This window comes from Bubalus bubalis, chromosome 4 (assembly GCF_019923935.1).
Source record: "Bubalus bubalis isolate 160015118507 breed Murrah chromosome 4, NDDB_SH_1, whole genome shotgun sequence".
Lineage (NCBI taxonomy): Eukaryota > Metazoa > Chordata > Mammalia > Artiodactyla > Bovidae > Bubalus > Bubalus bubalis.
In genome coordinates, this window is record NC_059160.1 from 80,641,036 (window position 1) to 80,667,325 (window position 26,290).

Here is a 26,290-nt window from a genome sequence, read left to right on the forward strand (position 1 = left end):
TTTTCTCCTGGTGCTTAACTCTTTTGGAAATACTCAAGCTTGCATGTTCTCAAAATTAAAAGATTTTCTCAAGTTCACTTTTCGCCTACTTTGTTACTTGGCTTCACTTTACATGTTCTCATTTTTGAACTTGTTATCCTCTGTGGACACGGTCTTTGACATCAATCTTCCCTTTAGCAATCAAAACATTATATAACCTGGAAAAACTCATACCATAACCTGTTCACATTTCTAACTTTTGTTGTAAGAATTGCATGGATGGACCAAGTGCATTATGTAACCATTGTTTTTATTTCTTTCTTTTCAAGTAACTGCAAGTCTCATTTTCTAGTATATTTCTAGATTGCATCTGTTCACATCCACTTTTTTAAAAAGTTCCTATTGCCATTGTTTCTATTGTAAAACAATAATTGCCAAGCCCTATCTATAAAGTCACAGCTATAAGTCACAGCTTTTTCAATAGCTTAAAAAGATGGAATAGATGCCTCTTGCTCAGAATTATTTAAATACATTTTATAACATTCTGCTTTTCCCGATTCACCCAATTCCCAAGAATATGTTCATGCTGTTAAATGATTTCTTATTTATTCAGTGAATTTATTGTTTATTTACTTGGCCAAGGGGGAGAGGAATGTAGAGCACTGTGCCAAATGTTACTTTATCATATACTGTATATCATATACTATTACTGTACATATAAAATTATCTTGTTTTGAAACAAGTTTAAAAACATATCAGATATTTGGCAACCCACCCCAGGATTCTCACTTGCTACTGAACTACTCTAATGAAGTCTCCTCTTTCAAAAGGCTCAGAAAATTCTCATTAGCCTCTACAATTAGCCTTTGCTAATTCTTTAGTTGGTGTCAAGGATTTAAAGGAGGAAGTCTGGAGCCTTTCATGTGTTTCAACTGATACATTTTGGCAGTATATCAAGTACGTAATTTTCTGGGAAAAGTGAGGAGTCAATCAGGGACTACTTTAGGAAGTTCATCCTAAGTTATGTGGCAGTAACTTCAGGATAAATGGCAGTAAGTGGTGTTATCCTGGTGACAGAATTGCTTTGCATTCCTAAGGTTCAGAAGATGGTGAAGGAAGCTGGTGCAGGAAAGCCAAAGGGTTCCCTTACTCCATGTGTCCTGTAAGGCCTGCTTGCTACACCCTTTGACGAGTCAAACTGGAGAAAGGGGGCAGTTTGGATCTAAACTGCATTTTCAAGGTAAGTAGGGGGAATTGGTCATAAAATTTTATTTCTGTTATTTCACTGCTTTCTTTCATAATCCTTTCCTTTAATTCTCCTTTTCAGGTGCCCAAATGATCACATTCCCGTTCCCAGTAGTAAAATGCTTGTGGAAGTAGAAGACAAGACGGATGGTATGGTGCTTGAACTTGGAGTCAGACTGCCTGGTAACAGAATCCTAGCGTCCTCCTGCTGCAGAGGATCTTGAATGGCGATTCAAGTTCTTGCTAAGCGGGAGATGACCTAAGGTGGGAGCACCTGGCCTTTTCCCGGCCTTTGTTGTCAGTCAACATCCCGCCTCTCTTAACACTCACCTGATTTCTGGATTGTGATTTAAGAAGCCTGGCTCTGTAGATATTCAGAGTGATATCCTTCGGCCGCAGTCACTTAGAGGATGATTTGTTGTGGATTTGAAAGAACAGAAGCTCATAGACCTCAAACACATTTATTGAAGAACGACTAGAATGCCTGGCGATGAAGACAGCGGAAAACCCGACAACGGTCCTGCTCTTCCGGAGGGACCTTCCATTCTGGTGGAGTTGACTTCTTTCTCAACGCCTGCACTGTGCCGTGCCAGCTCTATCCAAGGACTGCTGGAAGTTCACTATTCGGACAAAGGGGTTCACAGCTTTCCAGCGGATCGCTGTAATCCGACCTCAGCTCTCCTCGGACAACATTTGAAATGATATAAACTGCAGAGCAGCGAACAGCGAAGGACTATGTAGATTGGCGGAGCGGGGAGAGGGAAGAGGAGAAGGAGCTGGGGGAACTGGGGAGAGGGGGATCCCCTGGAGGTGGCGTCTATTCGTGTCAATACGGCAGAATCAGGGGACCTAGTCGGAGCCAGAAAACTTCAAGCCAAACAAACTCTGAGATCACTCCCCCTCACCCGTTCCTCTCCCCTCCGACGAACCATCACAGCTAAGAGCACTGTCCCTGTGGTAGCTCGGGGGAGACAGGGGGCTCGGAGAAGGTGGACCCCGCATTCGTGCCCCCTTCTCCCCCATCCCCACCATGGGCTTTGCCCTGGAGCGCTTCGCCGAATCGGTGGACCCAGATTTCCAGTGCAGATTGTGCGGCCAGGTGCTGGAGGAGCCCCTGTGCACGCCGTGCGGGCATGTCTTCTGCGCCCGCTGTCTGCTGCCCTGGGCGGCGCGGCGGCGCCGGTGCCCGCTGCAGTGCCGGCCCCTGGCGCCGGGCGAGCTGTACCGGGTGCTGCCTCTGCGCAGCCTCGTCCAGAAGCTGCGCATCCAGTGCGACTACCGCCCCCGCGGCTGCGGCCGCTCGGTGCAGCTGAGCGAGCTGCCGGCGCACGTCGAACGCTGCGACTTCGGCCCTGCCCGCCGCCGCCACCCGGGCAGCGTTTCCCGGCCGGACGGCCCGGGCAGTGGGGACCGATCCGTGCGGGGAGGCTGCCGCTCAGCGCCCGGGATCCGCCGCAGCGGGGGCGGGGGCTCACGCGGGGGGTCGCCGGGCGTCCGCGGCAGGAGCTGGAGGGGGCCCGGGCCTCGGGTCTGGAGGCGGCGCGAGAAGGCGCTCCTAGCGCAGCTCTGGGAGCTGCAGGGCGAGGTGCGGCTCATCGCCCGCAGGTACCAGGAGAAGTTGACCCAGTACATGGCTCATGTCCGCAACTTCGTCAGGGACCTGGGTGGCGGCCACGACGCGGTAAGGCTGAGGGATGGGGCACCGGGGAATGATCCATCGGGGTGGAAAAGGGAACGGTGTTTTCTGGCACTCAAGATTCTTTTGCAAGGTGACATCCTTCCTCACGCAGTAGGAAACATCCACGGCTCTGATCATCCACTACTCTTACCTGTCTTGTGTTTTAGTATTGCAGTCAAGGAGGATTCTCCCCTTTTCCTTCTACTGGGATTGGAAGAAGTAACAGCTTCAATTCCAACTTTTCGGTGGAGAAGGAGGAATTAATAAAACTCATTTTCCCACCAGCCCCTTGCTTCACATCTTTCACTCTCCTGCCCTAGCCTCTCCACCTATTTTTTTTTTTTTTTTTCACCTTTGGCCTTTGTCTGAAGCCAGTTTGAGGAGGAAAGCCGGGAAACGAGGACCTCTCTGACTCTGCCTCCCCTTTGCCGCTGGCGAGCATCCCAGGGCGTGTCAGTCAGTCTCACACCTTTAGGTCTGAATGACTTAGTTTCTACCAAACCACCGGTATCAGCCACCTTCTACTCAGCATAGGGACTCAGGGATGCGGGAAACCAGAATCACTTGGAGTTAAGAAATGAAGAGATGAGATTTCTTAGACCTACCGGGTTAGTTTCATCACCCTAACCTTCCCTAAATAGTCCTTACGTGTTCCCGAATTTCATTATTAGTGGAATGTTGCGCGTGTGAATGTGAGACTTGGGGAACCAAGTCAGGAGCTCACATCCATCTGCGCTCAGACTAGCCCGATGAGCTCCTGAGCTGTTTCATTTCTTTGTCGAGGCTTCTGGCCTTGAACTGTGTTCCTGGACTGCCCACTTTGCAATCGAATAAACACGCCTCCTTGCAGCGGCTGGTGAGACTAGGCCTGTTTATAAAGCTGTTGCTTCTCTTCTGAAGGACTTCTGCACAGTGTTTGACATTGTTGGTCGCTGCCATGGTGAGCAGAGATTTAGCAGAACTTACACTCCGTTCAAGGAGCTGTTTTTATTCCCCAGCCTCCTGGGGAGGAGCCACCCAGGAGGATGCCCATCTGGGACTGTTTTGCACTGCCTCCAGCTCAGGCACCAAGTTTAGAAGCTTCTGTCCTTGAACCTAAAAAAGGATAATTGAAGGGTGAGGAGCTGAGCTGTATCTAGTCTGATCAGAAGTACACCCTTATTAAAAGATTGGATTCTATTATGTTTCTTTCTCTATTGTATCTGTATCTAGTTAAATGTATAAAATGGGAAGACCAGAGAGAAGCACAGAATTATGGTCTGTAATACTGGTTAAGGGTGCAAGGTTTTGGGGAAGGAATGGTTGGGGGAAAGGAGCAAGGCTAGATTATATGACAGAGAAGTCCATGCAACAAGTCAGGCTGTGGTTCTGAGAAGTGAGGAAGAACAGAGTGAGATCTGTATCTACTTAGCAAACTAAGGGAGATCTACAGTCTACTTACCAAAAGGCTTCTCTGTGCTGCTCAGAAATGTTTTGCCTCTACCAGTAGGGGCTGCTGTGCACACTGCCTGGGAAAAGCTCCTGAGAAAAAGTGGTGATGATGGTAGTAGTGGTGACGATGTTTATGGAAATTCATCATTCCGGAGTAATTACCAAACATGTAATTTCCTCGGATAGTTAATAATATCCATAACCATGAATAAAGCTCATAGTCTCATACTATTTCATCTTATGTTTAAATTGGTCTTTATTAATAAGCAGATATTGTAGATAGAATTCCTATTTGTGTAACCATTATTTGGCCATGAGGAAAGCAATGCATACTACTTTAGTTAACACAAATCCTCTCTCTCTCTTTTTAAAATTCTGCAAAACCAAATAAAATACTATTTAAAATTAGGATTACTGTAACCTACAAGACCCTGTATTTCAATAGCAATCTGAATATTACTGTTGAAAAAAATTTATAAATAATATATTATACATATAAATTTACAAATATCCTTTACATCCCTCAAGACTTTCCAAAGTGAAATTTTTATATAAAATAATTCTTAGATTATTTAACAATTTACTAAACTCATCTACAATGGAGAGGAAAAACACAGATACCTGTATAGTTGAATCAGAAATCTATTTTAAATTACAGTGGACTCAGAATTAGATGCTACATTGGGATAAAAGCTGCATGTGTAAAAATACACAGCCATTTAGCCATTTTTGGAAATAGTTATTTTTCTTACATCCATGGTTTTTCCTTAAAATGCATACTTTCATTGTAAATTTAGGAAGAAATTAATCTCAAGAATTTAGCCATCCTTATCTTTAAAACTTTAAGGTTTTCTCTTTTCCAAATTTAATTTTTTTTTACTTAAAAAAATTTTGATTCATGTTGATGTATGGCAAAACCAATACAATATTGTAAAGTAATTAGCCTCCAATTAAAATAAATAAATTTATATTAAAAAACAAAAAAATAAAAATAATTTTGTAGCATTTGCTTTTTTTCTTTTATATTTTTAACTAGTTAGTTATTTTATCCCTTTTCTTCTAGGAAGGAGAACATAAGCCACTCACTATTGTATTGGAAAGAGAAAATGACACTTTGGGATTCAATATTATAGGAGGTCGACCAAATCAGGTAACCGATCTTGTTAATGCATAACTCGTTTCTTGTTTTTAAAATAATAGAAGACTTAGCTTTCATTTGTGGATTTTGAGTGGAAAAAAAAAAGTGATTTAATCTTTAAAATAGTGCTTGTCATCAAGTATCAGATTTCTTAATTGCAAATATTGCAGTGTAAATATTCCAGAACATGGTGAGAGTTTTTTGAGAAAAATAAGACAAAACAAGAGTTAACTTTGCTACTTAAAAAAAAAAGAGTACATTTCACATTTTATCTACTTCGTATAGCCCTGTTGGCAACTTTCTTGAATAAATCTATTTCACAAAAATGTATAGGCAATTTCTGCTTGATAATCTTAGGTGTATCACTTGTTCGTAACTCTTATTTATTATTTCAAATTGATCAATTTTCAGATGCTAACACAGACCAGTAAGTTTATAATATATCTTGAATGAATGAAGAGTTAAAATGAATTGAAATAAGAGACAGTTGTTTTCACAATTTCATAGAAAATACCATGCTTAGAAAAGATAGTTGATTTGACATATTTTGACTCCCCAAATCAATTCCTTTATTTAATTGAATGAATAATTTTTTCTACACTGATGCCAATCTTTTTCAAAATTCATGAGTTTATAAACTCATAATAAATACTGCAGCTGCAAAGTTCTTTCTTATCCTTCAAATACTGTATCAGCTTAATTTTCATCCTCACTAGGAGGGGTGACGAAGTTTTTAGAAAATGATATTCTTTCAATTTCCCAAATCAGCTGTCATGAAAGTTTTGCGCCCTGCATTGCAGATGTTTTCCATGGGAACTGATGTTGTTAGCCATATGCTGTGTTCAGGCCAGGATGGCAATGACATGTTTCCCCCTTTTATTTAGCATTTTAAAAACCTATCAACTAATGACTGCTACGTTTCTGTTTCTAGAACCGTTCCCTTTTATTATGAAAAGGTAGAAGTCTTTTTAGCACATCATTTTGTTTTCTTTTCCCCTGTTAGGTGTTTGACATTTAGATGAAACTAGACATTTTCAAGAGCCTCTTAAAATTCATGTTAAAGAAGGCTAATAAATGAGAAATAATCTTAACCTGCCATTAAGTGAAGTGACATTTAAAATTATGTAATTTATTATTATAAGATGTTGGGCATTTTCCCTAAATGAGTTTTGCAATGTAATTGGTGTTCTGTGACTTACTAAAATGCTATATCCAGTGTTCTTGCCTGGAGAATCCCAGGGACAGGGGAGCCTGGTGGGCTGCCATCTATGGGGTCGCACAGAATTGGACACGATTAAGGTGACTTAGCATGTATGATACTGACTATGTGTTTGAGGTTTAACTAATAATCAGACTCACTGTACATGGAACCCATTCTAGAAAGCCACTGAAATTTGAAGTTCATCTTTTAGAATTTTACGCTTGAGTAAATGGTTTCCCCTGTGAATAGATATAGTCAGAGCTATATTTCCAAACATGTCCCATTGTGAGGGTATATTTTTAGAACTATGACCACCTCTCAAACCAATTACATAGTAAGGCTGGATATGCTTTTCATTTCCTTCAACTTAGGGTCTTTGTAATTGCTACACCTCTTTAGAAATGAGATGTTTTATAAACAATACTTAGAAGCCTACTGTTATCACCTTATACATGGCTTTCCTCATAGTTTTTATGTATATGTACACAAAAACAGGAGGTAAATAGATAATCTTGTCAAAGATGTGGGATTCCTTCACTAAAGCTGCCATCTAGATTAATAACTAGTTGGTGTTAAGTAAGTTATAGTTCAATATCAAATCTCCAGTTTAGAAAGAGAGTTGCATGTTTAGGGAGGTTTGACAATGTTGCATTTACTAAATTGTTTTTTTATCTAACTTAAAATTCTGTTCACATCTTTCTCACTGCTAACAGTTTTATTTTTAATAGAATAATCAAGAAGAAACACCAATGGAAGGAATTTATGTTTCAAAAATTTTGAAAAATGGACCTGCTGATAGAGCAGATGGCCTGGAAATTCATGACAAAATCATTGAGGTAAGACAATAATAAAATACAAATAGGATTTGTGAAAGAATATTTGGACATTTTAAATTTCCAAACTTACTACTTTTCCTAGGTGTGGTACTTATTAAAGTGTATATCTCACAATGGTATTTAAGTGACCTATTTTAATTATTGGATATTGGACTAGAAGAATGAATCACCCAAAATTTCGAAACGTGTTAATGAATGTTTCCATTTGAAAAAATTGCCTGTCCCAATGAATTTTAAAGATGAGTGTGTGATTATCAAAGGATTAGTTTTTATGACATCTCAGAAAGGATGATAAATCTCTGCTGAAGAACATTTTTGATGAGTAAATATTACTATATTTAAACTTGTAATTGGTAAGTTATGTGTAGAGTTTGGAATTATTTATACAATGTCTTTCTACCATTTCTTAGTTTAATATGGTTATCTTGTTCATGTTTTACATGAAAAAAAAAAGAAGCAGCTTTTTTTTCTTATTGCAAAAACTTGTTGTAAACTATTTTTTCTTCTGTACGTTATATCTGTATTAGTTGTATTTAGGGTTGATAAAGTAAACACTTACAAGTTAGTGAAATTTGAGTTGTGATTATGGAATTTGGTGTCACTGCCATTTACTGACTCAGTGCTTTTGAAATGTTAATTGGTTGCTAAGTTGCTTCAGTCATGTCCCACTCTTTGTGACCCCTTGGACTACAGCCCTCCAGGCTCCTCTGTCCATGCGATTCTCCAGGCAAAGATACTGGAGTGGGTTGCCATTTCCTGTTGGATAGTATTATTTGGCTTAAGTGAAAATTATGTTAATTTTATCAATGGAATTATTTCCAATATATTAGTAAAGGCATAAATGGAAATTTGGAACATTTATTTAACTCCACTGTGCTTTTGGAAAAACTCTGCTTTCTAAATTATGTAATCGCTATCTTTCTGAGTGTCTGTATAAACTATCTGGATGGAGACTGTTTTTTTATTAAACTTTGAATAATGTTTTAGATTTTCGTTCATCATTTGTGCATTAAAAAGTTGAATTTCAAATAATTTCATCAAGAATGAGAGTAAAGAGTAGAGAAAAGTCTATAGTTTTTGGTTGACTTATACCATTTAGAAATTAGCTGATTAGGCACTTTGGAGGAGAGAGAGGAGTTGCCTTTGGCTAAAAAATTGCGGTTTTTATCTAAAGAGGTCTCTTGTATCAAGATTTTCTCTTTCTAGTTTTGTAGCCAAGAAAGTATAGAGCTACTTTCACTGATGTTATCCAGTTTGTCTTGACAATTTGCCTGGTGGAAACATTTACATGCTACAGTATCTAAAGTTAGAATTTGTCTGTTTCTACTCATGTTTGTGCTGTATGATATAAAGGAAAGATAACAAACAAAAAATTGTTCTTATTACTTTCTGCATTATCTCTAAGCATTTAGGTTTTTCCAGTTAATGAAAAACAAATGCCTACATATGCTACTATTAGAAGTGCTGATGGAACTGGATATGTATATTCCATTAGCACGCATATTCACATGTACTCATAACAGAAACACATACTTGGGATTTGGAAATGATTTAGTCCAACTAGGCAGCAATGTAATGTATGCTTCATTGATGTTGTATGGAAAAGGAGGAAGAAGAATTTGTCTTTTATATTGTAATATAGCAAATCTGTTAAAAATGTATTGGTTTTGTTAATGTAAAGATGTACATTTATTAAAACTATGGTTGATTAATTAGTGCATCTCTATATCTAATATTGTTACTAATATATTTCAAAATAACCTTACTTAAATAATACAAGATAAAAAGCAAAAAGATCAATCATGGGGTTGATCGATCAATTATATTGATAATCAGTTGATCTAAATTATAATTTCTAACCAGCTGCAGTATTACTATTATTTCAGCTTGATGTGCATGTATTAGCTGCTAATGACAAGAGCTTTAAATTTACCTAGGTTCAGTTCAGTTGCTCAGTTATGTGCGACTCTTTGCGACCCCATGGAATTCATGCCAGGCCTCCCTGTCCATCACCAACTCCCAGAGCTTACTCAGACTCATGTCCATTGAGTTGGTGATGCCATCCAACCATCTCATCTTCTGTTGTTCCCTACTCCTCCCTCCTTTAATCTTTCCCAGCATCAGGGTCTTTTCCAATGAGTTAGTTCTTTGCATCAGGTGGCCAAAGTATTGGACTTTCAGCTTCAGCGTCAGTCCTTCCAATGAATATTCAGGACTGATCTCCTTTAGGATGGACTGGTTGGATCTCACATCCATACATGACTACTGGAAAAACCATAGCTTTGACTAGATGGACCTTTGTTGGCAAAGTAATATCTCCGCTAGTAATGTCTCTTTAATATGCTGTCTAGGTTGGTCATAACTTTTTTTCCAAGAAGCAAGTGTTTTTTAATTTCAGTTACCATCTGCAGTGATTTTGGAGCCCAGAAAAATAAAGTCTGACACTGTTTCCACTGTTTCCCCATCTATTTCCCATGAAGTGATGGGACCAGATGCCATGATCTTAGTTTTCTGAATGTTGAGTTTTAAGCCAACTTTTTCACTCTCCTCTTTCACTTTCATCAAGAGGCTCTTTAGTTCTTCACTTTCTGTCATTAGTGTGGTGTCATCTGCATATCTGAGGTTACTGATATTTCTCCCGGCAATCTTGATTCCAGCTTGTGCTTCATCCAGTCCAGCATTTCTCATGATGTCCTCTGCATATAAGTTAAATAAGCAAGGTGACAAAATACAGCCTTGACGTAACTCCTTTCCCAATTTGGAACCAGTCTGTTGTTCCATGTCCAGTTCTAACTGTTGCTTCTTGACCTGCATACAGATTTCTCAGGAGGCAGGTCAGGTGGTCTGGTATTCCCATCTCTTGAAGAATTTTCCACAGTTAATTGTGATCCACACAGTCAAAGGCTTTGGCATAGTCAGTAAAGCAGAAGTAGATATTTTTCTGGAACTCTCTTGAAATTTGCCTCAGTGATAGAGATTTATCAATGAATCCTTTTAGCCAGAGTACATTGGTATTATGTATATTTTCTTTATAGTTCTATAATGAATTCATGTGACCACATTTGCTGTTAAGAAATGAGTTAGGTCGTATATACATTTCTGGAATGTTATCTGTTAAATAGCATGAAATAGTTTGTAAAGAAGATGATTAGAAATAAATCTCTCCTATTCACTTTTTCAGAGTGAAAGGTAGTTGTGTGACCTTACTTAATATACATATTTAAATAAGCTTGTTTGTTCTTGTGCTTATATATGTGCAGAATATCCCTATGTGTATGTAAGAAAGATATAATTCTTGTCAATTAATTAGTTAATTTGCCATTGTGGCACCAGTAAACTTTATAATGGGAAGCTGATAAGAAATACGTTGATTAATTTAAAATATACAGACATAAAAAAACAGATTTTATGTTAGATTAATTTTCATTTTTTTGTGCTCAGTGATTTGTTTAGTGAACTAATTTGATAATTTTTTTTCTCAGTTTTTGAATTTTAAATGGCCATGCTGATTTAAACCTAGTTCAAAAAATATATTTGTTTACGGTATAAAGTACCCAAATACTTCATATATTATAGTATATGTGACTTAATTCCCACAGTCTGAAACATTACTAAATGTTTTGAATTCAGTGATATATGACTTAAATGAAAAATAGAAACTGTTCTATAATTCATTTTTTACTTAAAATATACTAAAATTATTTTGTCTAGTTAATTACTTAAAGCACTCATTATGACAGGCTTATGAAATACATTTATAAAATAAATTTTCTTAAATCATTCATTTGAAGGAGAAAGTAGATATGTTGAAAGTTTGGTTCTACTGATAAAGAGATTTTGCTAATGCTAATAAAAATATTAGCTATAACAATTTTGTTAAAGTTTAACAAAGGCCAAAACTCCAAAAGTATGTCTTTAAATATTGTGCATTCTACTGAAACTTAATTCAAGAAATATAAAAGAAAAATTATAGTCATGAGATAAATCCATGCCGTATTTTTCACATAATGAAAGGCAAATTTAGTTTGAAGCTAGTCACCATAAGCAATCATGTTTATCAGTTTATAGATGTTTACAAATCTACATTTGTTAAAATATTTATGTGTGTAGATTCAGAAAAGACATCAGTTGTGATATGTCAGTTACAATATTAGGTGTCAAAGTATCACTGGAGATTGAAAAGGCAGAAGATATTGTTAGACATTTTGAAATATCACAGAAATTCACATAGACTGGGAATTCACCAGAGTGTACATCTGAATAAAAGCATCTTTTGCATGCTACTTTTCACCCTTTCAAGGCTCAAAGGACCACAGAAGATCCTTGATACTATCAAAGGCTTTGGCACACTTCAATGAAGGCAATACCAATACAGTCATTATCATCATGTTAGGATGCCTGAGTTGGAAAAGGCAATGGCACCCCACTCCAGTACTCTTGCCTGGAAGATCCCATGGATGGAGGAGCCTGGTAGGCTGCAGTCCATGGGGTCGCTAAGAGTCGGACACGACTGAGCAACTTCACTTTCACTTTTCACTTTCATGCATTGGAGAAGGAAATGGCAACCCACTCCAGTGTTCTTGCCTGGAGAATCCCAGGGACGGGGGAGCCTGGTGGGCTGCCGTCTATGGGGTCACACAGAGTCGGACACGACTGAAGCCACTTAGCAGCAGCAGCAGGATGCCTGAGGGTATGTGAGAGGGAGTTGAGAGTCAAAGTTCACTGCTGCTGTCAGCAACTTCTCTTCTATTGTTATTTCTGTGATGCTGGTGGTGGGTTGCTGCTGCTGCTGCTGCTGCTGCTAAGTCGCTTCAGGCTGTCCGACTCTGTGCGACCCCATAGACGGCAGCCCACCAGGCTCCCCTGTCCCTGGGATTCTCCAGGCAAGAACACTGGAGAGGGTTGCCATTTCCTTCTCCAATGCATGAAAGTGAAAAGTGAAGTCGCTCAGTCGTGGCCGACCCTCAGCGACCCCATGGACTGCAGCCTTCCAGGCTTCTCCGTCCATGGGATTTTCCAGGCAAGAGTACTGGAGTGGGGTGCCATTGTTACACAACTATAACCCCTGAATGAGAAAGTGACTAGAGGGAGGATAGTCATTCATGGCTCTTCACATTTTGTTCTCTTCTACCCATTCCCCTGACTCCCAGCAATACTTTGAGATCGTGACAGGAAAGTCCACCTTTTTTTCCGCTTCTGGAGACTAGGGTGCAAGGGTGAAGTGCTGTGAAGTCTGTGAAGACAGTTGGGAGCAGAAAGCACAGTTTTCTTTAGTGTATATATTAAAATATCTTCTATTTGAAATCCATTGTGAAATGCAGCACACAAGACTTCTCCATTTACTTTAGAAAGAATTCCAACATGGAATCATGTCAGTATAGCACTTTCTAGAAAGTGCTCTGTTTAGTACTAGCAGAAAGAAGTTTACAAATGTAATGACTCTACTAGAACTTATCTCTTCCAGACTGCCAACTATACTTTGTTTTAGTTCTTCAGTGTTAGATATTCTGCATTCTCTGTCACTACTTTCTCTTCCACTAAAGTGAAAATCTTTGATGGCTATCATGTTTATTTGCCCAAGGCTCTGCATAATTTGGAGTGGCTGTTAATGCAGGAAATTTAAATGCAGATTAGAGCTAAACATTCAGGAATGCTTTTGAATCAGATCTTCAGTGTGCCTATATGTGCCTGATGGCCTAGTGTAACTTATTGAGTCATTAAGCAGCCATGCTAATTTGTGTATGCATAAGAAATATTTACAGGTTCTGTAGGTCATTTGTATAACTGGTGGGGAATTAGAATTTTTGACAAATTGCTATTTAATTCAAACATATTACAGAATTCATCAATAAAATATTATCACCCTCCCATGTTCTTAGAGTGTATTTCAATATTGATTTTCTGAAAGAATTAGGAGAGAAATAAAGCAATCTCGTTAAGTGCAAGTAAAGAACTACATTGTAATGAGTTTTAAAATCAAGATTCCATTTGTAATACATGATTATCATTATATAATTGTATATTTTAATATATCTTGAAAATTCTGTGGTTTAGTGGGAGCATGAATTCTGAAATCAGGGAGATCTAGCTAGAATTCCTGTCCTGCCTTTAAAATGTATGGCCTTATATAGGCCCTTGTGGCTCAGATGATAAAGAATCTGCCTGCCATGCAGGAGACCCCAGTTTGATCCCTGGTCAGGAAGATGCCCTGGAGGAGGGAATGTCAATCCACTCCAGTATGCTTGCCTGGAAATTTCCATGGACAGAGGAGCCTGGCAGGCTACACTCCATGGGACGGCAAAGAGTCAGACATGACTGAAAGACTAACACTTTCAGTTTCACTTGAATAAACCAGCTGTGCCTCAGTTTCTATGCCATTCATACTTATTGTGTGCATGAAGTGCCAAGCACAGGGCAGGTTCCTGGAACCTGCTGTTGTGAGCCTTATGTGTCTCATTCAGCTTATGCAAGTAGTTTGTTCTTCAAAGCAGAGAGAGAGTATAGGGAGGGGAAGGGCAGTAGTATTTTTCTTTTTTGGAGAATTCAGTCACTCCAGTTTTCAGTCATTCCCATTTCCATAGGCACCACAGTTTGAATGAGTAAATGTAGGAAGCTTTAAGTTGTACATTTCACATACTGATATAGATATCAGATGCAAAAAGGGCTGCAGGAGAAAATTGTAGACTTATGGTTTAATTCAGTCGTTTAACAAGTATCTTACTAACTGCCTATATGTATTAAGTGGCATGGTTGTATTATGGAAATAAAGAGAAATAAGGCTTATTCTCTGCTCTCAAGCAGCTCCTTATGTTGAAGGCCTGTTTTCTGTCTATACAAGGTAAGGCAGGCCTTTATGTAAAGCTGCTCTTTCAATTGCTATGAAGACAGATGGACATTATCATCTTGTCTTAGTGGAAGGACACTATGGATTAATTTTAGTTTTCCTGTTATCCTAGAAGTACTTCAGCTCATTTTGAGACATCATGATATGGGATTAGTAAAAGAGTGGAATCTGTGGATGTAACATAGCATTTTGGTTTAAGGAAGAAATTCGGGCCTTGAACTTGGGTCTCAGCCTTGAAATTGAGCTGGGTTATCTCACAAAGATTTCTCAATTTTTTCTTATTCCCAGTTTTGTGCCCATAGCTACGAGGGTAACAACAGCTAGTTTCTCAAATTTTCTATCCAGTTTATCATAGTATTTTGCCAATCCACTAAGTTTCCATTATTAATAAATTCAGTTCTGTTTAAAATATTTTAAATGTTTTATTTTAGCTTACAAAAGAAAAGCTAGAAGGGTCTTTAAAACCTTGAGCTTTAGTGAATTAAGCACTGATTTATCTGTTTTAAATGTATAAGATATGAACTTTGATTTTTGAGTGCTAAGCTTCTGAGAAAGTAAACAGGGCCACCATACATGACTGTGCAGTTCGCGTACCACATAACTGCATGTGGGGTCCCTGTCAGAAAGTCTAACTGTGACTCCCATTCCTCCTTTAGTTCCCGGCTACAAAGTCTCAACAGAGCACCTCTATAATTTACTTTTATTTAGATGATTTTTATTAGGTATAATTGACATGCAATATTATATTAGTTTCAGCTATACAACACAATGATTTGATATTTTGAATATATTGTAAAAACAGTCACTACCGTTAAGTCTAGCTGAAATCATCACCATGGACATTTATAGGATTTTTTCCTGTGATGAGAACTTATAGGATCTACTCTCTTAGCAGCTTTCAAATATGCAAGATAGCATTTGCTAACTATACTTGCCATGCTGTTCATTACATTCCCATCACGTATTTATTTTATATCTGGAAGTTTTTTTTTTTATTTTTTTTTATTTTTAAACTTTACATAACTGTATTAGTTTTGCCAAATATCAAAATGAATCCGCCACAGGTATACATGTGTTCCCCATCCTGAACCCTCCTCCCTCCTCCCTCTCCATTCCATCCCTCTGGGTCGTCCCAGTGCACCAGCCCCAAGCATCCAGTATCATGCATCAAACCTGGACTGGCAACTCATTTCATACATGATATTTTACATGTTTCAATGCCATTCTCCCAAATCTTCCCACCCTCTCCCTCTCTCCCAGAGTCCATAAGACTGTTCTATACATCAGTGTCTCTTTTGCTGTCTCGTACACAGGGTTATTGTTACCATCTTTCTAAATTCCATATATATGCGTTAGTATACTGTATTGGTGTTTTTCTTTCTGGCTTACTTCACTCTGTATAATAGGCTCCAGTTTCATCCACCTCATTAGAACTGATTCAAATGTATTCTTTTTAATGGCTGAATAATACACCTTTATATTCCCTTTGCCTGTTTCCTCTGTCCCTAACTCCCCAGCTCTGAGAACCATTGAACAATCTGTTCTTTGTATCTATGAGATTTTTTTTTTAATTCTACATATAAGTTTGATCCCATTGTATCTGTCTCTCTCTATTTCACTTAGCTGATATATATAATATATATATGTACATATATGTGTGTGTATATATATGCATGTGTGTGTGTGTGTGTGTGTATATACGTATATGTATATATCTCAGAGTTTCTTTATCCATTTATACATCCATGGATATTTAGGTTCTTTACATATCTTGGTCTTTCTAAATAATGCTTCATGCATCTTTTTGAAATAGTGTTTTTATTTTCTTTGGAAAATAAAATTTTTGAATTTATTGAATTAAATTAAAAAATTATTAAAATTTTTGAATTTTAGAATTTTTCTATTATATGGTAGTTCTATTTTTAATTTTTTGAGGAAACCTCATAATGTTTCTCATAGTGTTTTTCACCATCTACATCCCCACCAATAGTATGCAGGGGTTCACTTTTCTCTACATTTTGGCTAGCATTTGTCATCTCTTATCTTTTTGATAATATCTCTTCTAACACATGTGAGGTGATATCTCATTGTAATTTTACATTTCCCTCTTGATTAGTGATGCTGAGCATCTTGTCATGTTCTTGTTGGCTATCTGCATGTCTTTTTTTGTAAAAAAAAAAAAAGGTGTTTACTTCTTCTACCCATATTTTAATCAGATTATTTGTTTTTAAGCTGAGTTGTATATATTCTGTATATGTTTTGGATACTAACTCCTTATCAAATACATGATTTGCAAATATTTTCTCCCATTCAATAAGCTCCCTTTTCACTTTTTTCTTCTCTGCTGTGCAGAAGGTCTTTAGTTTGATATATTCTCACTTGTTTCTTTTTCTTGTTTTGTTGTTGTCAAATCCCAAATGAATTATTGCCAAGTCCAGTATTGAGAACCATGGTGCCTATGTTGTCTTGGAGTTGTATGGTTTAAGATTTTGCATTCAAGTCTTTAATTCATTTTAAGTGAATTATTATTTAGAGTATAACATAGTGATCTAGTTTCTTTTTTTTGCATGTAACTGTCCAGTTTTCCCAGCACGATTTACTGAAGTGAAAGTGTTAGGTGATCAGTCGCGTCTGACTCTTTGCAGTCCCGTGGATGGCAGCCCACCAGGCTCCTCTGTCCATTGAATTCCCCAGGCAAGAACACAGGAGTGGGTAGCCATTTCTTTCTCTAGGTGATCTTCCTGACCCAGGGTTCGAACCCAGGCATCCTGCATTGCAAGCAGACTCTTCACCGTCTGAGCCACCAGGAAGCCCATTTATTGAAGAGACTGTCCTATTCCCATTGTGTAGTTTTGATTCCTTTGTTGTACGTAATTGTATGCCTGAATTTATTTCTGGGCTCTCTATTCTATTAATCAATGTGTTTTTTATTAATACCATAATGTTTTGACTATTGTAGCTTTGTAATATAGTTTGTAATCAAGGAGTGTGATGTCTTCAACTTTCTTCATTATTCTTAAGCTTACTTGAGGGTCTTTTGTGGTTCTATGCAAATTTTAGGATTTTTTTCTATTTTTGTGAAAAAATGCCAGATTTTCATAAGGATTGCATTGAATCTGTAGATTATTTTGGGTAGTATGGACATTTTAAAAATAACAATTCTCTCAATCAGTGAGCACAGACTACCTTTCCATTTATTTGTGTTCTTCATTTTCTTTCACCGGTGTCTTATAGTTTGCAGTGCACAGGTCTTTTACTTCTTCTGTTACATTTATTTCTAGGTATTTTATTATTTTTGATATAATTGTAAGTGTGATTATTTTCTTCATTTATTTTTCAGGTAGTTCATTAATAGTCTATAGAAACAGAACTGATTTCTGTGTGTTGATTTTGTATCCTCCAACTTTACTGAATTTATTAGTTCTAACCATTTTGGGTGGTGTCTTTAGAAAATTCTTTGCACAAATGACTGTCTGTATCTACCAGTTCTATATCTGCTAATTCAATCAACTGTGAATTAAAGAGAAAAAAAAAGCCTGAAAGTTCAAAAAAGCAAAACTTAAATTTGCCATGAACTTACAAATATTTACATAGCATTTACATTGTATTTATAATTATTACATAGCATTTACATTGTATTAGGTATTGTAAGTAATCTAGAGATGATTTAAATCATATGAGAGAACATGCATACTTTACATGCCAATACTATGCCATTTTATATATGATACTTGAGCATTCACAGATTTGGGTGTTAGAGAGGGCTGGTTCCTGGAACCAGTTTCATGTGGGTACCAAAAGATGATTGTATAAAATTATGTCATCTGAATACAGTGAAAGTTTTACTATTTCCCTTTCTAATTTGCAAGCTTTTTATTTTCCCATCTGATTGCTAAGTCTTCCAATATTATTAATATGCTGTATAAAAGTGGTGAGAGTGGTCATCCTTGTCTTGTTCCTGATCCTATAAAGAAAAACTTTAATCTTTTTAAAAATCGACTGTGCCATTAGCTGTGGAATTTTCTTTCATATGTGGACTTTATTATGTTGAGGTATTCCCTTTGTATCTAGTTGGTTGAGAGCTTTTATCATAAGTGGATGTTACCTTTTGTCAAATGATTTTTCTTCATTTACTGAGCTGATCATGATTTTTATCCTTCATTTTGTTAAAGTGGTGTATCACATTGATTGATTTGTGAATATTGAACCATACTTTTAAGTTTGGAATTAAGTTCCACTTGTTTATGGTATATGATCCTTTTGATGTATTGCTGAATTCAGTTTGTTGATCAATATTTTGTTGATTTTAGATCTGTGTTTATCAGGGATATTAGCCTGTGAGTTTCCTTTCTTGTGGTGTCTTTGTCTGTTTTTAGTAACAGGGTAATGCTGTCATCCTGAAATGTGGTTAGAAGTGTTCCCTCTACTTCTGTTTTTTGGAAGAGTTTGAGAGAAAGATTGGTATCAATCTTCCTTTGAATTATCGTTAGAATTCACTGCGAAGCAACCTAATCCTGAGGTTTGGTTGTTGGGAGGTTTTTGATTACTGATTCAATCTCCTTACTGGTAATCACTCTGTTGAGATGTTCCATTTGTTTGTGATTCAGTCTTGGACGATTTTATTTCTAGGGATTTATCCGTGACTTAAGTTATCCAATTTGTCAGTATATACTTGTTGATAGTAGGTCTCTTATAATCCTTTGTTTTTCTGTAGTATCAGTTATAATGTTACTTCTTTCATTTCTGATTTTACTTGAGTTCTATGAGTTTTAACTTTTTAAGAACCATTTCTTTGTTTAATTGATATTTTATGTCATCTTTTTGCTTTCTATTTTAGTCTGCTCTGATTTTTGTTATTTCTTTCCTTCTGCTAAATTTTGTTCTCTTTCTAGTTTCTTGAGTTGTAAAGTTATGTTGTTTATTTGGGATATTTATTGTTTCTTGAGGTGGGCATTTATTGCTATGAACTTCATTTTTAAAGCTGCTTTTTGCTCCATGCCATGAATTTTGATATGTTGTATTTCCATTTTCATTTGTCTCAAGATATTTCTTTAAATTTCCCTTTTGATTTCTTTGTTGATCATTGGTTGTTCAGTAGCATGTTGTATAGTATCCATATATTTGTGAAATTCTGGTTTATTCATATAATTCTTTTTACTTTTGTACTGTTTTGGTCAGAAAAGATCCTTGATATGATTTAAGTCTTCTTGAACTAGTTAAGATTTGTTGAATGACAATTTAACTATATATATATATATATATAGAGAGAGAGAGAGAGAGAGACAAAGAGAGATTCATATTCTTTTCCATTATGGTTATCACAGGGTGAGTCTTTTATTCTTGTAACTACTCTATGTCTTTGGAGAATCTACTTTCTTTACATTTAAAGTAGTTATTAATAGTTATGTACTTATTTCCAATTTGTTAACTGTTTTCTGGCTGTTTTGTAGCTTCTCTACTCCATTTTTCTTTTCTTGCTTTCTTCCTTTGTGGTTTGATGACTTTCCTTAGTGATATACTAGATTTCTTTCTGATTATCTTTTGTGAATTTACAATAGCTTTTTGCTTTGTAATTAGCATAAAGCTTACATATAACAATTTATATTTATAACAGTTTAAGTTGATAAAAACTTATGTTAGAATGCATCCTAAAATACTCCCCACTCATGTTATATGTTTGTGATGTCACATCGTACATCTTTTTATCTGGTGAATTCCTTACCTAATTATCATAGATAATTAGAGTGAGTTTTAGTACTTTGTCTTTTAATCTTCATACTAACTTTATAAGTGATTAATTCACATAAAATGTATTTATGTTTCCCAGTGAGGTTTATATTTTCATTTTTTTTTTGTTATTAATCAACACCTTTTTTTTCAGTTTAAAGAGGTCACTTTAACATTTCCTGTATCACTGTTTTAATGTTGATGAACTCATTTTGCTTTTGCTTGTCTATAAAACTATTTATTTCTCCTTTAATTGTGAATGATAACTTTGTTAGGCCAAGTATTCTTGGTTGGAAGTTTTTTTTTTTTTTCTTTCAGTACTTTTTTTTTTTCCTTTTTTTTTTAAATTTTATTTTATTTTTAAATTTTACATAATTGTATTAGTTTTGCCAAATATCAAAATAAATCCGCCACAGCTATATATGTGTTCCCCATCCTGAACCCTCCTCCCTCCTCCCCACACCATCCCCCTAGGTCATCCCAGTGCACCAGCCCAAGCATCCAGTATCATGCATCAAACCTGGACCGGCAACTCGTTTCATACATGATATTTTACATGTTTCAATGCCATTCTCCCAAATCTTCCCACCCTCTCCCTCTCCCACAGAGTCCATAAGACTGTTCTATACATCAGTGTCTCTTTTGCTGTCTCGTACACAGTACTTTTAATATATCATGTGACTGCCTTCTGGCCTGCAAAGTTTCTACAGAAAAATCTGCAGATAATCTTGTGTATAATGAGTTGTCTTTCCCTTGCTGCTTTTAGGATTCTCTGGTTGTCTTTAACTTTTAGCATTTTTATTTACAATGTTGCTTAGTATAGGTCTGTTGGACTTCATCTTGTTTGGTGGTGTTTGGGCTTCCTGAATCTGGAAGTCTACTTCTTCCCCAGTTTAGGGAAGTTTTCAGCCATGATTTCATTCAATAAGTGTTCTACTCCATTCTCTCTCTTTTTTCTTCTGGGACTCCTATAATGCAAATGTCATTTCACTTGCTGTTGTTTAACAGGTCCCTTATACTATCTTCACTTGTTTTTATTACTTTTTTTTTTTGTTCCTCTGTGTGAACGTCTTTGTGCTGTCTTTGGGTTCATTGACATTTTTCTTTCTTCTGCTTTATCTAGTCTGCTGTTGAAACATTCCTAGTATACTTTTCAGTTCACTGATGGTATTCTTCAGTTCTTTTTCATTTTTCTTGTATTTCCTATATTTTATCTGTGAGCTTTTCACGGCATTCGTTCATTCTTCTCTTGAGTTTTATAGTTATGATCATTATTTTGAACTGTTTATTGAGTAAATTACATATATCTGTTTCACTTAGGTTTTTTTTTTTTTGAGGTTTTACCTTTTTATTTCATTTGAGACATATTTCTGTCTTCCTTCATTTTTCTTGATTCTCTGTGTCGGTTTCTGTGCATTAGCTGAAACAGTTACCTTTCCCATTTTTTGAAGTGTTGGCCTCAGGTAGGTAAACCTTAGTGTTCAACCTTGCCCTAGCACTTGATTCTTTCCTAAACCTTTGTGATTGTCCAAGCATCCTATTTTATTTAATAGCTCCCAGTGTTGAGGGTATGCCAATACCACTTATTGTCCCAAAGGGTAGGATCTCTGTCATCCCCTAGATTCAGGCTGATTGCAAGCCAGACCCCAAGGCAGCAGCATCTAGAGATTGCAAATATATACAGCCCTGTTGGACCACAAGTGTAAGCCTTGTTAGCCACCAGATCCAGGAAATATATAGGTGTCCTTTGGTAGGAGCTGCAAAAATCAAGACATCATGCTAGGATGTAAGATCCTTTCTGAAAGATACCAATGAACTGGAATGAGACAGAGGGAGAGGGCAAAGATTACATCCGTGGTGTCAATTCCCTGATAGCAGCTCTGTAGGCCAATTTACATGTGCCAAACCACAAGCCTCAGCTCCTATCCACATAACTAGGCTTCTGTCTCAGAAAGACTGGGTGTTTTTCAGTCTGCTATCTATGCAGTGCTGTGGGCATGGTCGTCTGTCAAGAACTGCCTCTCCAATTGTTATAGTCCCATGAAACTGAGGAACACAAGCCTCTCCCCACTCTCTGATCTTTACAGCCATACATTCAAGGGGTGTTCTCTGGGTGACAGCCACACAAACTGAGTTAGCAGTTATAAAAACTGGGGCACCAAAGATGTGTAGAAGCTTTCATTAAGGAGTTACTGGCACACTGATATGTTATACAAGGGGAGGGCAAAGATGGCACTCTCTGCAAAAAAAAAAAAAAAGAAAAGATGGCTCTGGCTGTCTTCAGTATAAAAATGGGCCCCACTAGAAAGGAAAAGAAAGAAAGATGGGACCTGCTGGCTTTGGTGAGGCAGGTGGAGAACATGAAGATGGCACCCAAAAACTCTGTGCCTGGAGAGTATACCAGCAGGTCCCTGATAGTCAGACCAACATTTTAAAATTAGGAAAGGATTGTCTTTTATGTAAAGTTTGGACAAATTTTGGCACAGCAAAGGAAACTATAAACAAAATGAAAAGGAACCCTCTTACACCTTTGTTGGGAATGTAAACTGGTATAGCTACTATAGAAAATAGTATCAAGGTTCCTTAAAAAACTAAAAACATAAAAAACTAAAAACATAACTATCATATGATCCTGCTATCCCACTCCAGGCCTTATATCCAAAAAAGATGAAAGCTCTAATTCAAAAAGATACATACATCTCAATATTCATAGCAGCACTCTTTAAAGTAGTCAAGACATGGAGGCAACTTAAATATCCATAAGCAGATGAATGAATAAAGACAATATGGTTTATGTATACATATATGGTATGTGTGTGTGTGGGGTGTGTGTGTGTGTGTATATAAAATGAAATATTATTCAGTCATAACAAAGAATGAAATGATGCAATTTGCAGCAACATGAATGGACCTAGAGGTTATCATACAAACTGAAGGTCAGGCAAAGAAAGAAAAATATTCTATGCTACCACTTATGACATCCTATGATATCCACTTATATGTGGAATCTTAAAAAATGATACAAATTAACTTATTTTAAAACCAGAAATATACTTAAAATCATTGGAAACAAACTTATGGTTACCAAAATGTAAAGGGGGGGTAGGATAAATTGGGAATTTGGGATTAACAGAGACACACTACTGTATATAAGATTGATAAACAACAAAAACCTACTGTGTAGCACAGGGAACAATATTCAATATCTTATAATAGTCTATAATGAAAAAGAATCTGAAAAAGTATTTATATATATAATATATATACATGTTACATGTATTTTATATATATATATATATATGTATGTATGTATAACTGAATCACTTTGCTGTATGCCTGAAACATTGTAGATCAACTGTACTTCAGTTTAATATTTTTTTAAAAAGAAGGGTGAAAAAGTCCAGGCATCTTTAAAAGGCTGTTTCAATACTGCGTCCTGGGGCAGGTGAGTCTGCACATGAGCTCATTAAGTGCCTTTTCTGTTTGCCTCAGCTCTGCAGTTCTCATGGTTATAAGTTTTATTGGTCTTCAAAGCCAGATGTTTGAGGGATCATCTTTCAGGTGCTGGTCTTAATAGTTGGTGTGCCTGATGTAGGGCTCAGCAATGGCCACAGGACTGGAAAAGGTCAGTTTTCATTCCAGTCCCAAAGAAAGGCAATGCCAAAGAATGCTAAAACTATCACACAATTGCACTCATCTCACATGCTAGTAAAGTAATGCTCAAAATTCTCCAAGCCAGGCTTCAACAATACGTGAACTGTGAACCTCCAGATGTTAGAACTGGACATGGAACAACAGACTGGTTGCAAATAGGAAAAGGAGTACGTCAAGGCTGTATATTGTCACCCTGCTTATTTAACTTATATGCAGAGTACATCATGAGAAATGCTGGGCTGGAAGAAGCACAAGCTGGAATCAAGATTGCCGGGAGAAATATCAATAACCTCAGATATGCAGATGGCACCATCCTTATGGCAGAAAGTGAAGAAGAACTAAAGAGCCTCTTGATGACAGTGTGAGAGGAAAGTGAAAAAGTTGGCTTAAAACTCAACATTCAGAAAACTAAGATCATGGCATCTGGCCCCATCACTTCATGGCAAGTAGATGGGCAAACAGTGGAAACAGTGGCAAACTTTATTTTGTGGGGGGGCTCCAGAATCACTGCAGATGGTGACTGCAGCCATGAAATTAAAAGACGCTTACTCCTTGGAAGGAAAGTTATGACCAACCTAGCCAGAATATTAAAAAGCAGAAACATTACTTTGCCAACAAAGGTCCATCTAGTCAAGGCTATGGTTTTTCCAGTAGTCATGTATGTATGTGAGAGTTGGACTATAAAGAAGGCTGAGTGTTGAGAATTGATGCTTTTGAACTGTGGTGTTGGAGGAGACTCTTGAGAATCCCTTGGACTGAAAGGATATCCAACCAGTCCATCCTAAAGGAAATCAGTTCTGAATATTCATGGGAAGGACTGATGCTGAAGGTGAAACTCCAATTCTTGGCCACATGATGCGAAGTACTGACTCATTTGAAAAGACCCTGATGCTGGGAAAGATTGAAGGTGGGAGGAGAAGGGGACGACAGAGGATGAGATGGTTGAATGGCATCACCGACTGAATGGACATGAGTATGAGTAAACTCTGGGAGTTGGTGATGAACTTGGAGGTCTGGTGTGCTGCAATCCATGGGGTCGCAAAGAGTCGCATACAACTGAGCAACTGAACCAAGCTGAACTGATGTGAGGCAGGAACCCTTCACTCATCAGGGAGAAGGTCTAGGTTTTTAGTTCATACCTGATTTGCAGGATGCTGTTTATGGCTGTTGGAGAAGGCAATGGCACCCCACTCCTGTACTCTTGCCTGGAAAATCCCATGGACGGAGGGGCCTGGTAGGCTGCAGTCCATGGGGTCGCTAAGAGTCGGACACGACTGAGTGACTTCACTTTCACTTTTCACTTTCATGCATTGGAGAAGGAAATGGCAACCCACTCCAGTGTTCTTGCCTGGAGAATCCCAGGGACGGGGGAGCCTGGTGGGCTGCCATCTATGGGGTCGCACAGAGTCGGACACGACTGAAGCGACTTAGCGGCAGCAGCAGCAGTTTATGGCTGTGTTGTGTCTCAGCCTCTTCTACCCATTTCAGTGTGGTTTCCCTCTCATTATCTTGATTTAAGATGGCCACTTTAGGTTTTGTTCAGAGGAAATTGTTCCATAATCATCTACAGATTCTGTGGGAAGATCTGAGTTCAGGATCTTTTTTCGCTGATGTCCTGAACCAGGAAGCTCCTATAACATCATTGGGACTTATGTTAAAATGAGATCCAGAAATGATTTTCAGTAAAATTTTGAAATGTGCCGTATATTACTGTCTTTTGCCCTCTTTTACTCCATCAATAATCCTAGCAATCTGCTATCTTCTTTGTCATGTTCTTATTTCTTTGCAGCATCCATCTTTAGGAAAGAATATTGTTAAATTCACGTATACTAATAGATATTTGAATGATAAAAGTTTGCCCTACTCAGGATATCTGAACTTAACCCAGAGATAATGTCTTCATGATTCTTAAGTATTTTTATCATTTTCACCAAACTAGCACAGTAGCTTCTTGTGTAAACATTGCCTTCACCCAGTCTCTATTATTTGTAACTCAACTTGCCTACTACTGGCAGGGTTATTATTTTTTTCTCCTTTGCTTAAGGTCCTTCATTACCATTCTATTGTCAACAGGATAAAATCCCAATTTATTCATGAAGCAAAAACATACCTTCAAAACCTTTGCTTTTCTTTTTTTCCCCCAGTTTTCATTTTTAGACCCTCTACTACAATCACATTAAACTTCTCCCCTTTCTTATCTTCAGGCCTCTCTACATTGATTCCTTCTTTCCCTTTTACCTGGTATTCTGACATTTCCCCCAAACTCCACATCCCTTTTTTCACCAGCAAGTCTCTGACTATCCTCAAAAATCCTCCACTCCCTGAAAGTGAAAGTGAAAATGAAGTCGCTCAGTCGTGTCTGACTCTCTGCCACCCCTTAGACTGTAGCCTACCAGGCTCCTCTATCCATGGGATTCTCCAGGCAAGAGTACTGGAATGATTTGCCATTTCCTTCTCCAGGGGATCTTCCTGACCCAGGGATCAAACCCGGGTCTCCCACGTTGCAGGCAGATGCTTTATCCTCTGAATCACCAGGGAACCCCTTCACAATTCACCA

At 37.5% G+C, this 26,290-nt stretch overlaps 1 protein-coding gene across 1 annotated transcript in view; it reads left to right on the top strand.

Annotated features, from left to right (window-relative positions):
• Positions 1–2,119: 2,119 nt before the first annotated feature.
• The window catches only part of PDZRN4 (PDZ domain containing ring finger 4), a 437,151-nt gene continuing 412,980 nt past the window's right edge, over positions 2,120–26,290 (top strand). Inside the window, exons 1-3 of the mRNA XM_025283997.3 lie at positions 2,120–2,905; positions 5,397–5,483; positions 7,401–7,508. Of these exons, the coding sequence (XP_025139782.3) occupies positions 2,255–2,905; positions 5,397–5,483; positions 7,401–7,508 (846 nt within the window). The 5' untranslated portion in view covers positions 2,120–2,254. The remainder of the gene's footprint in view (positions 2,906–5,396; positions 5,484–7,400; positions 7,509–26,290) is intronic.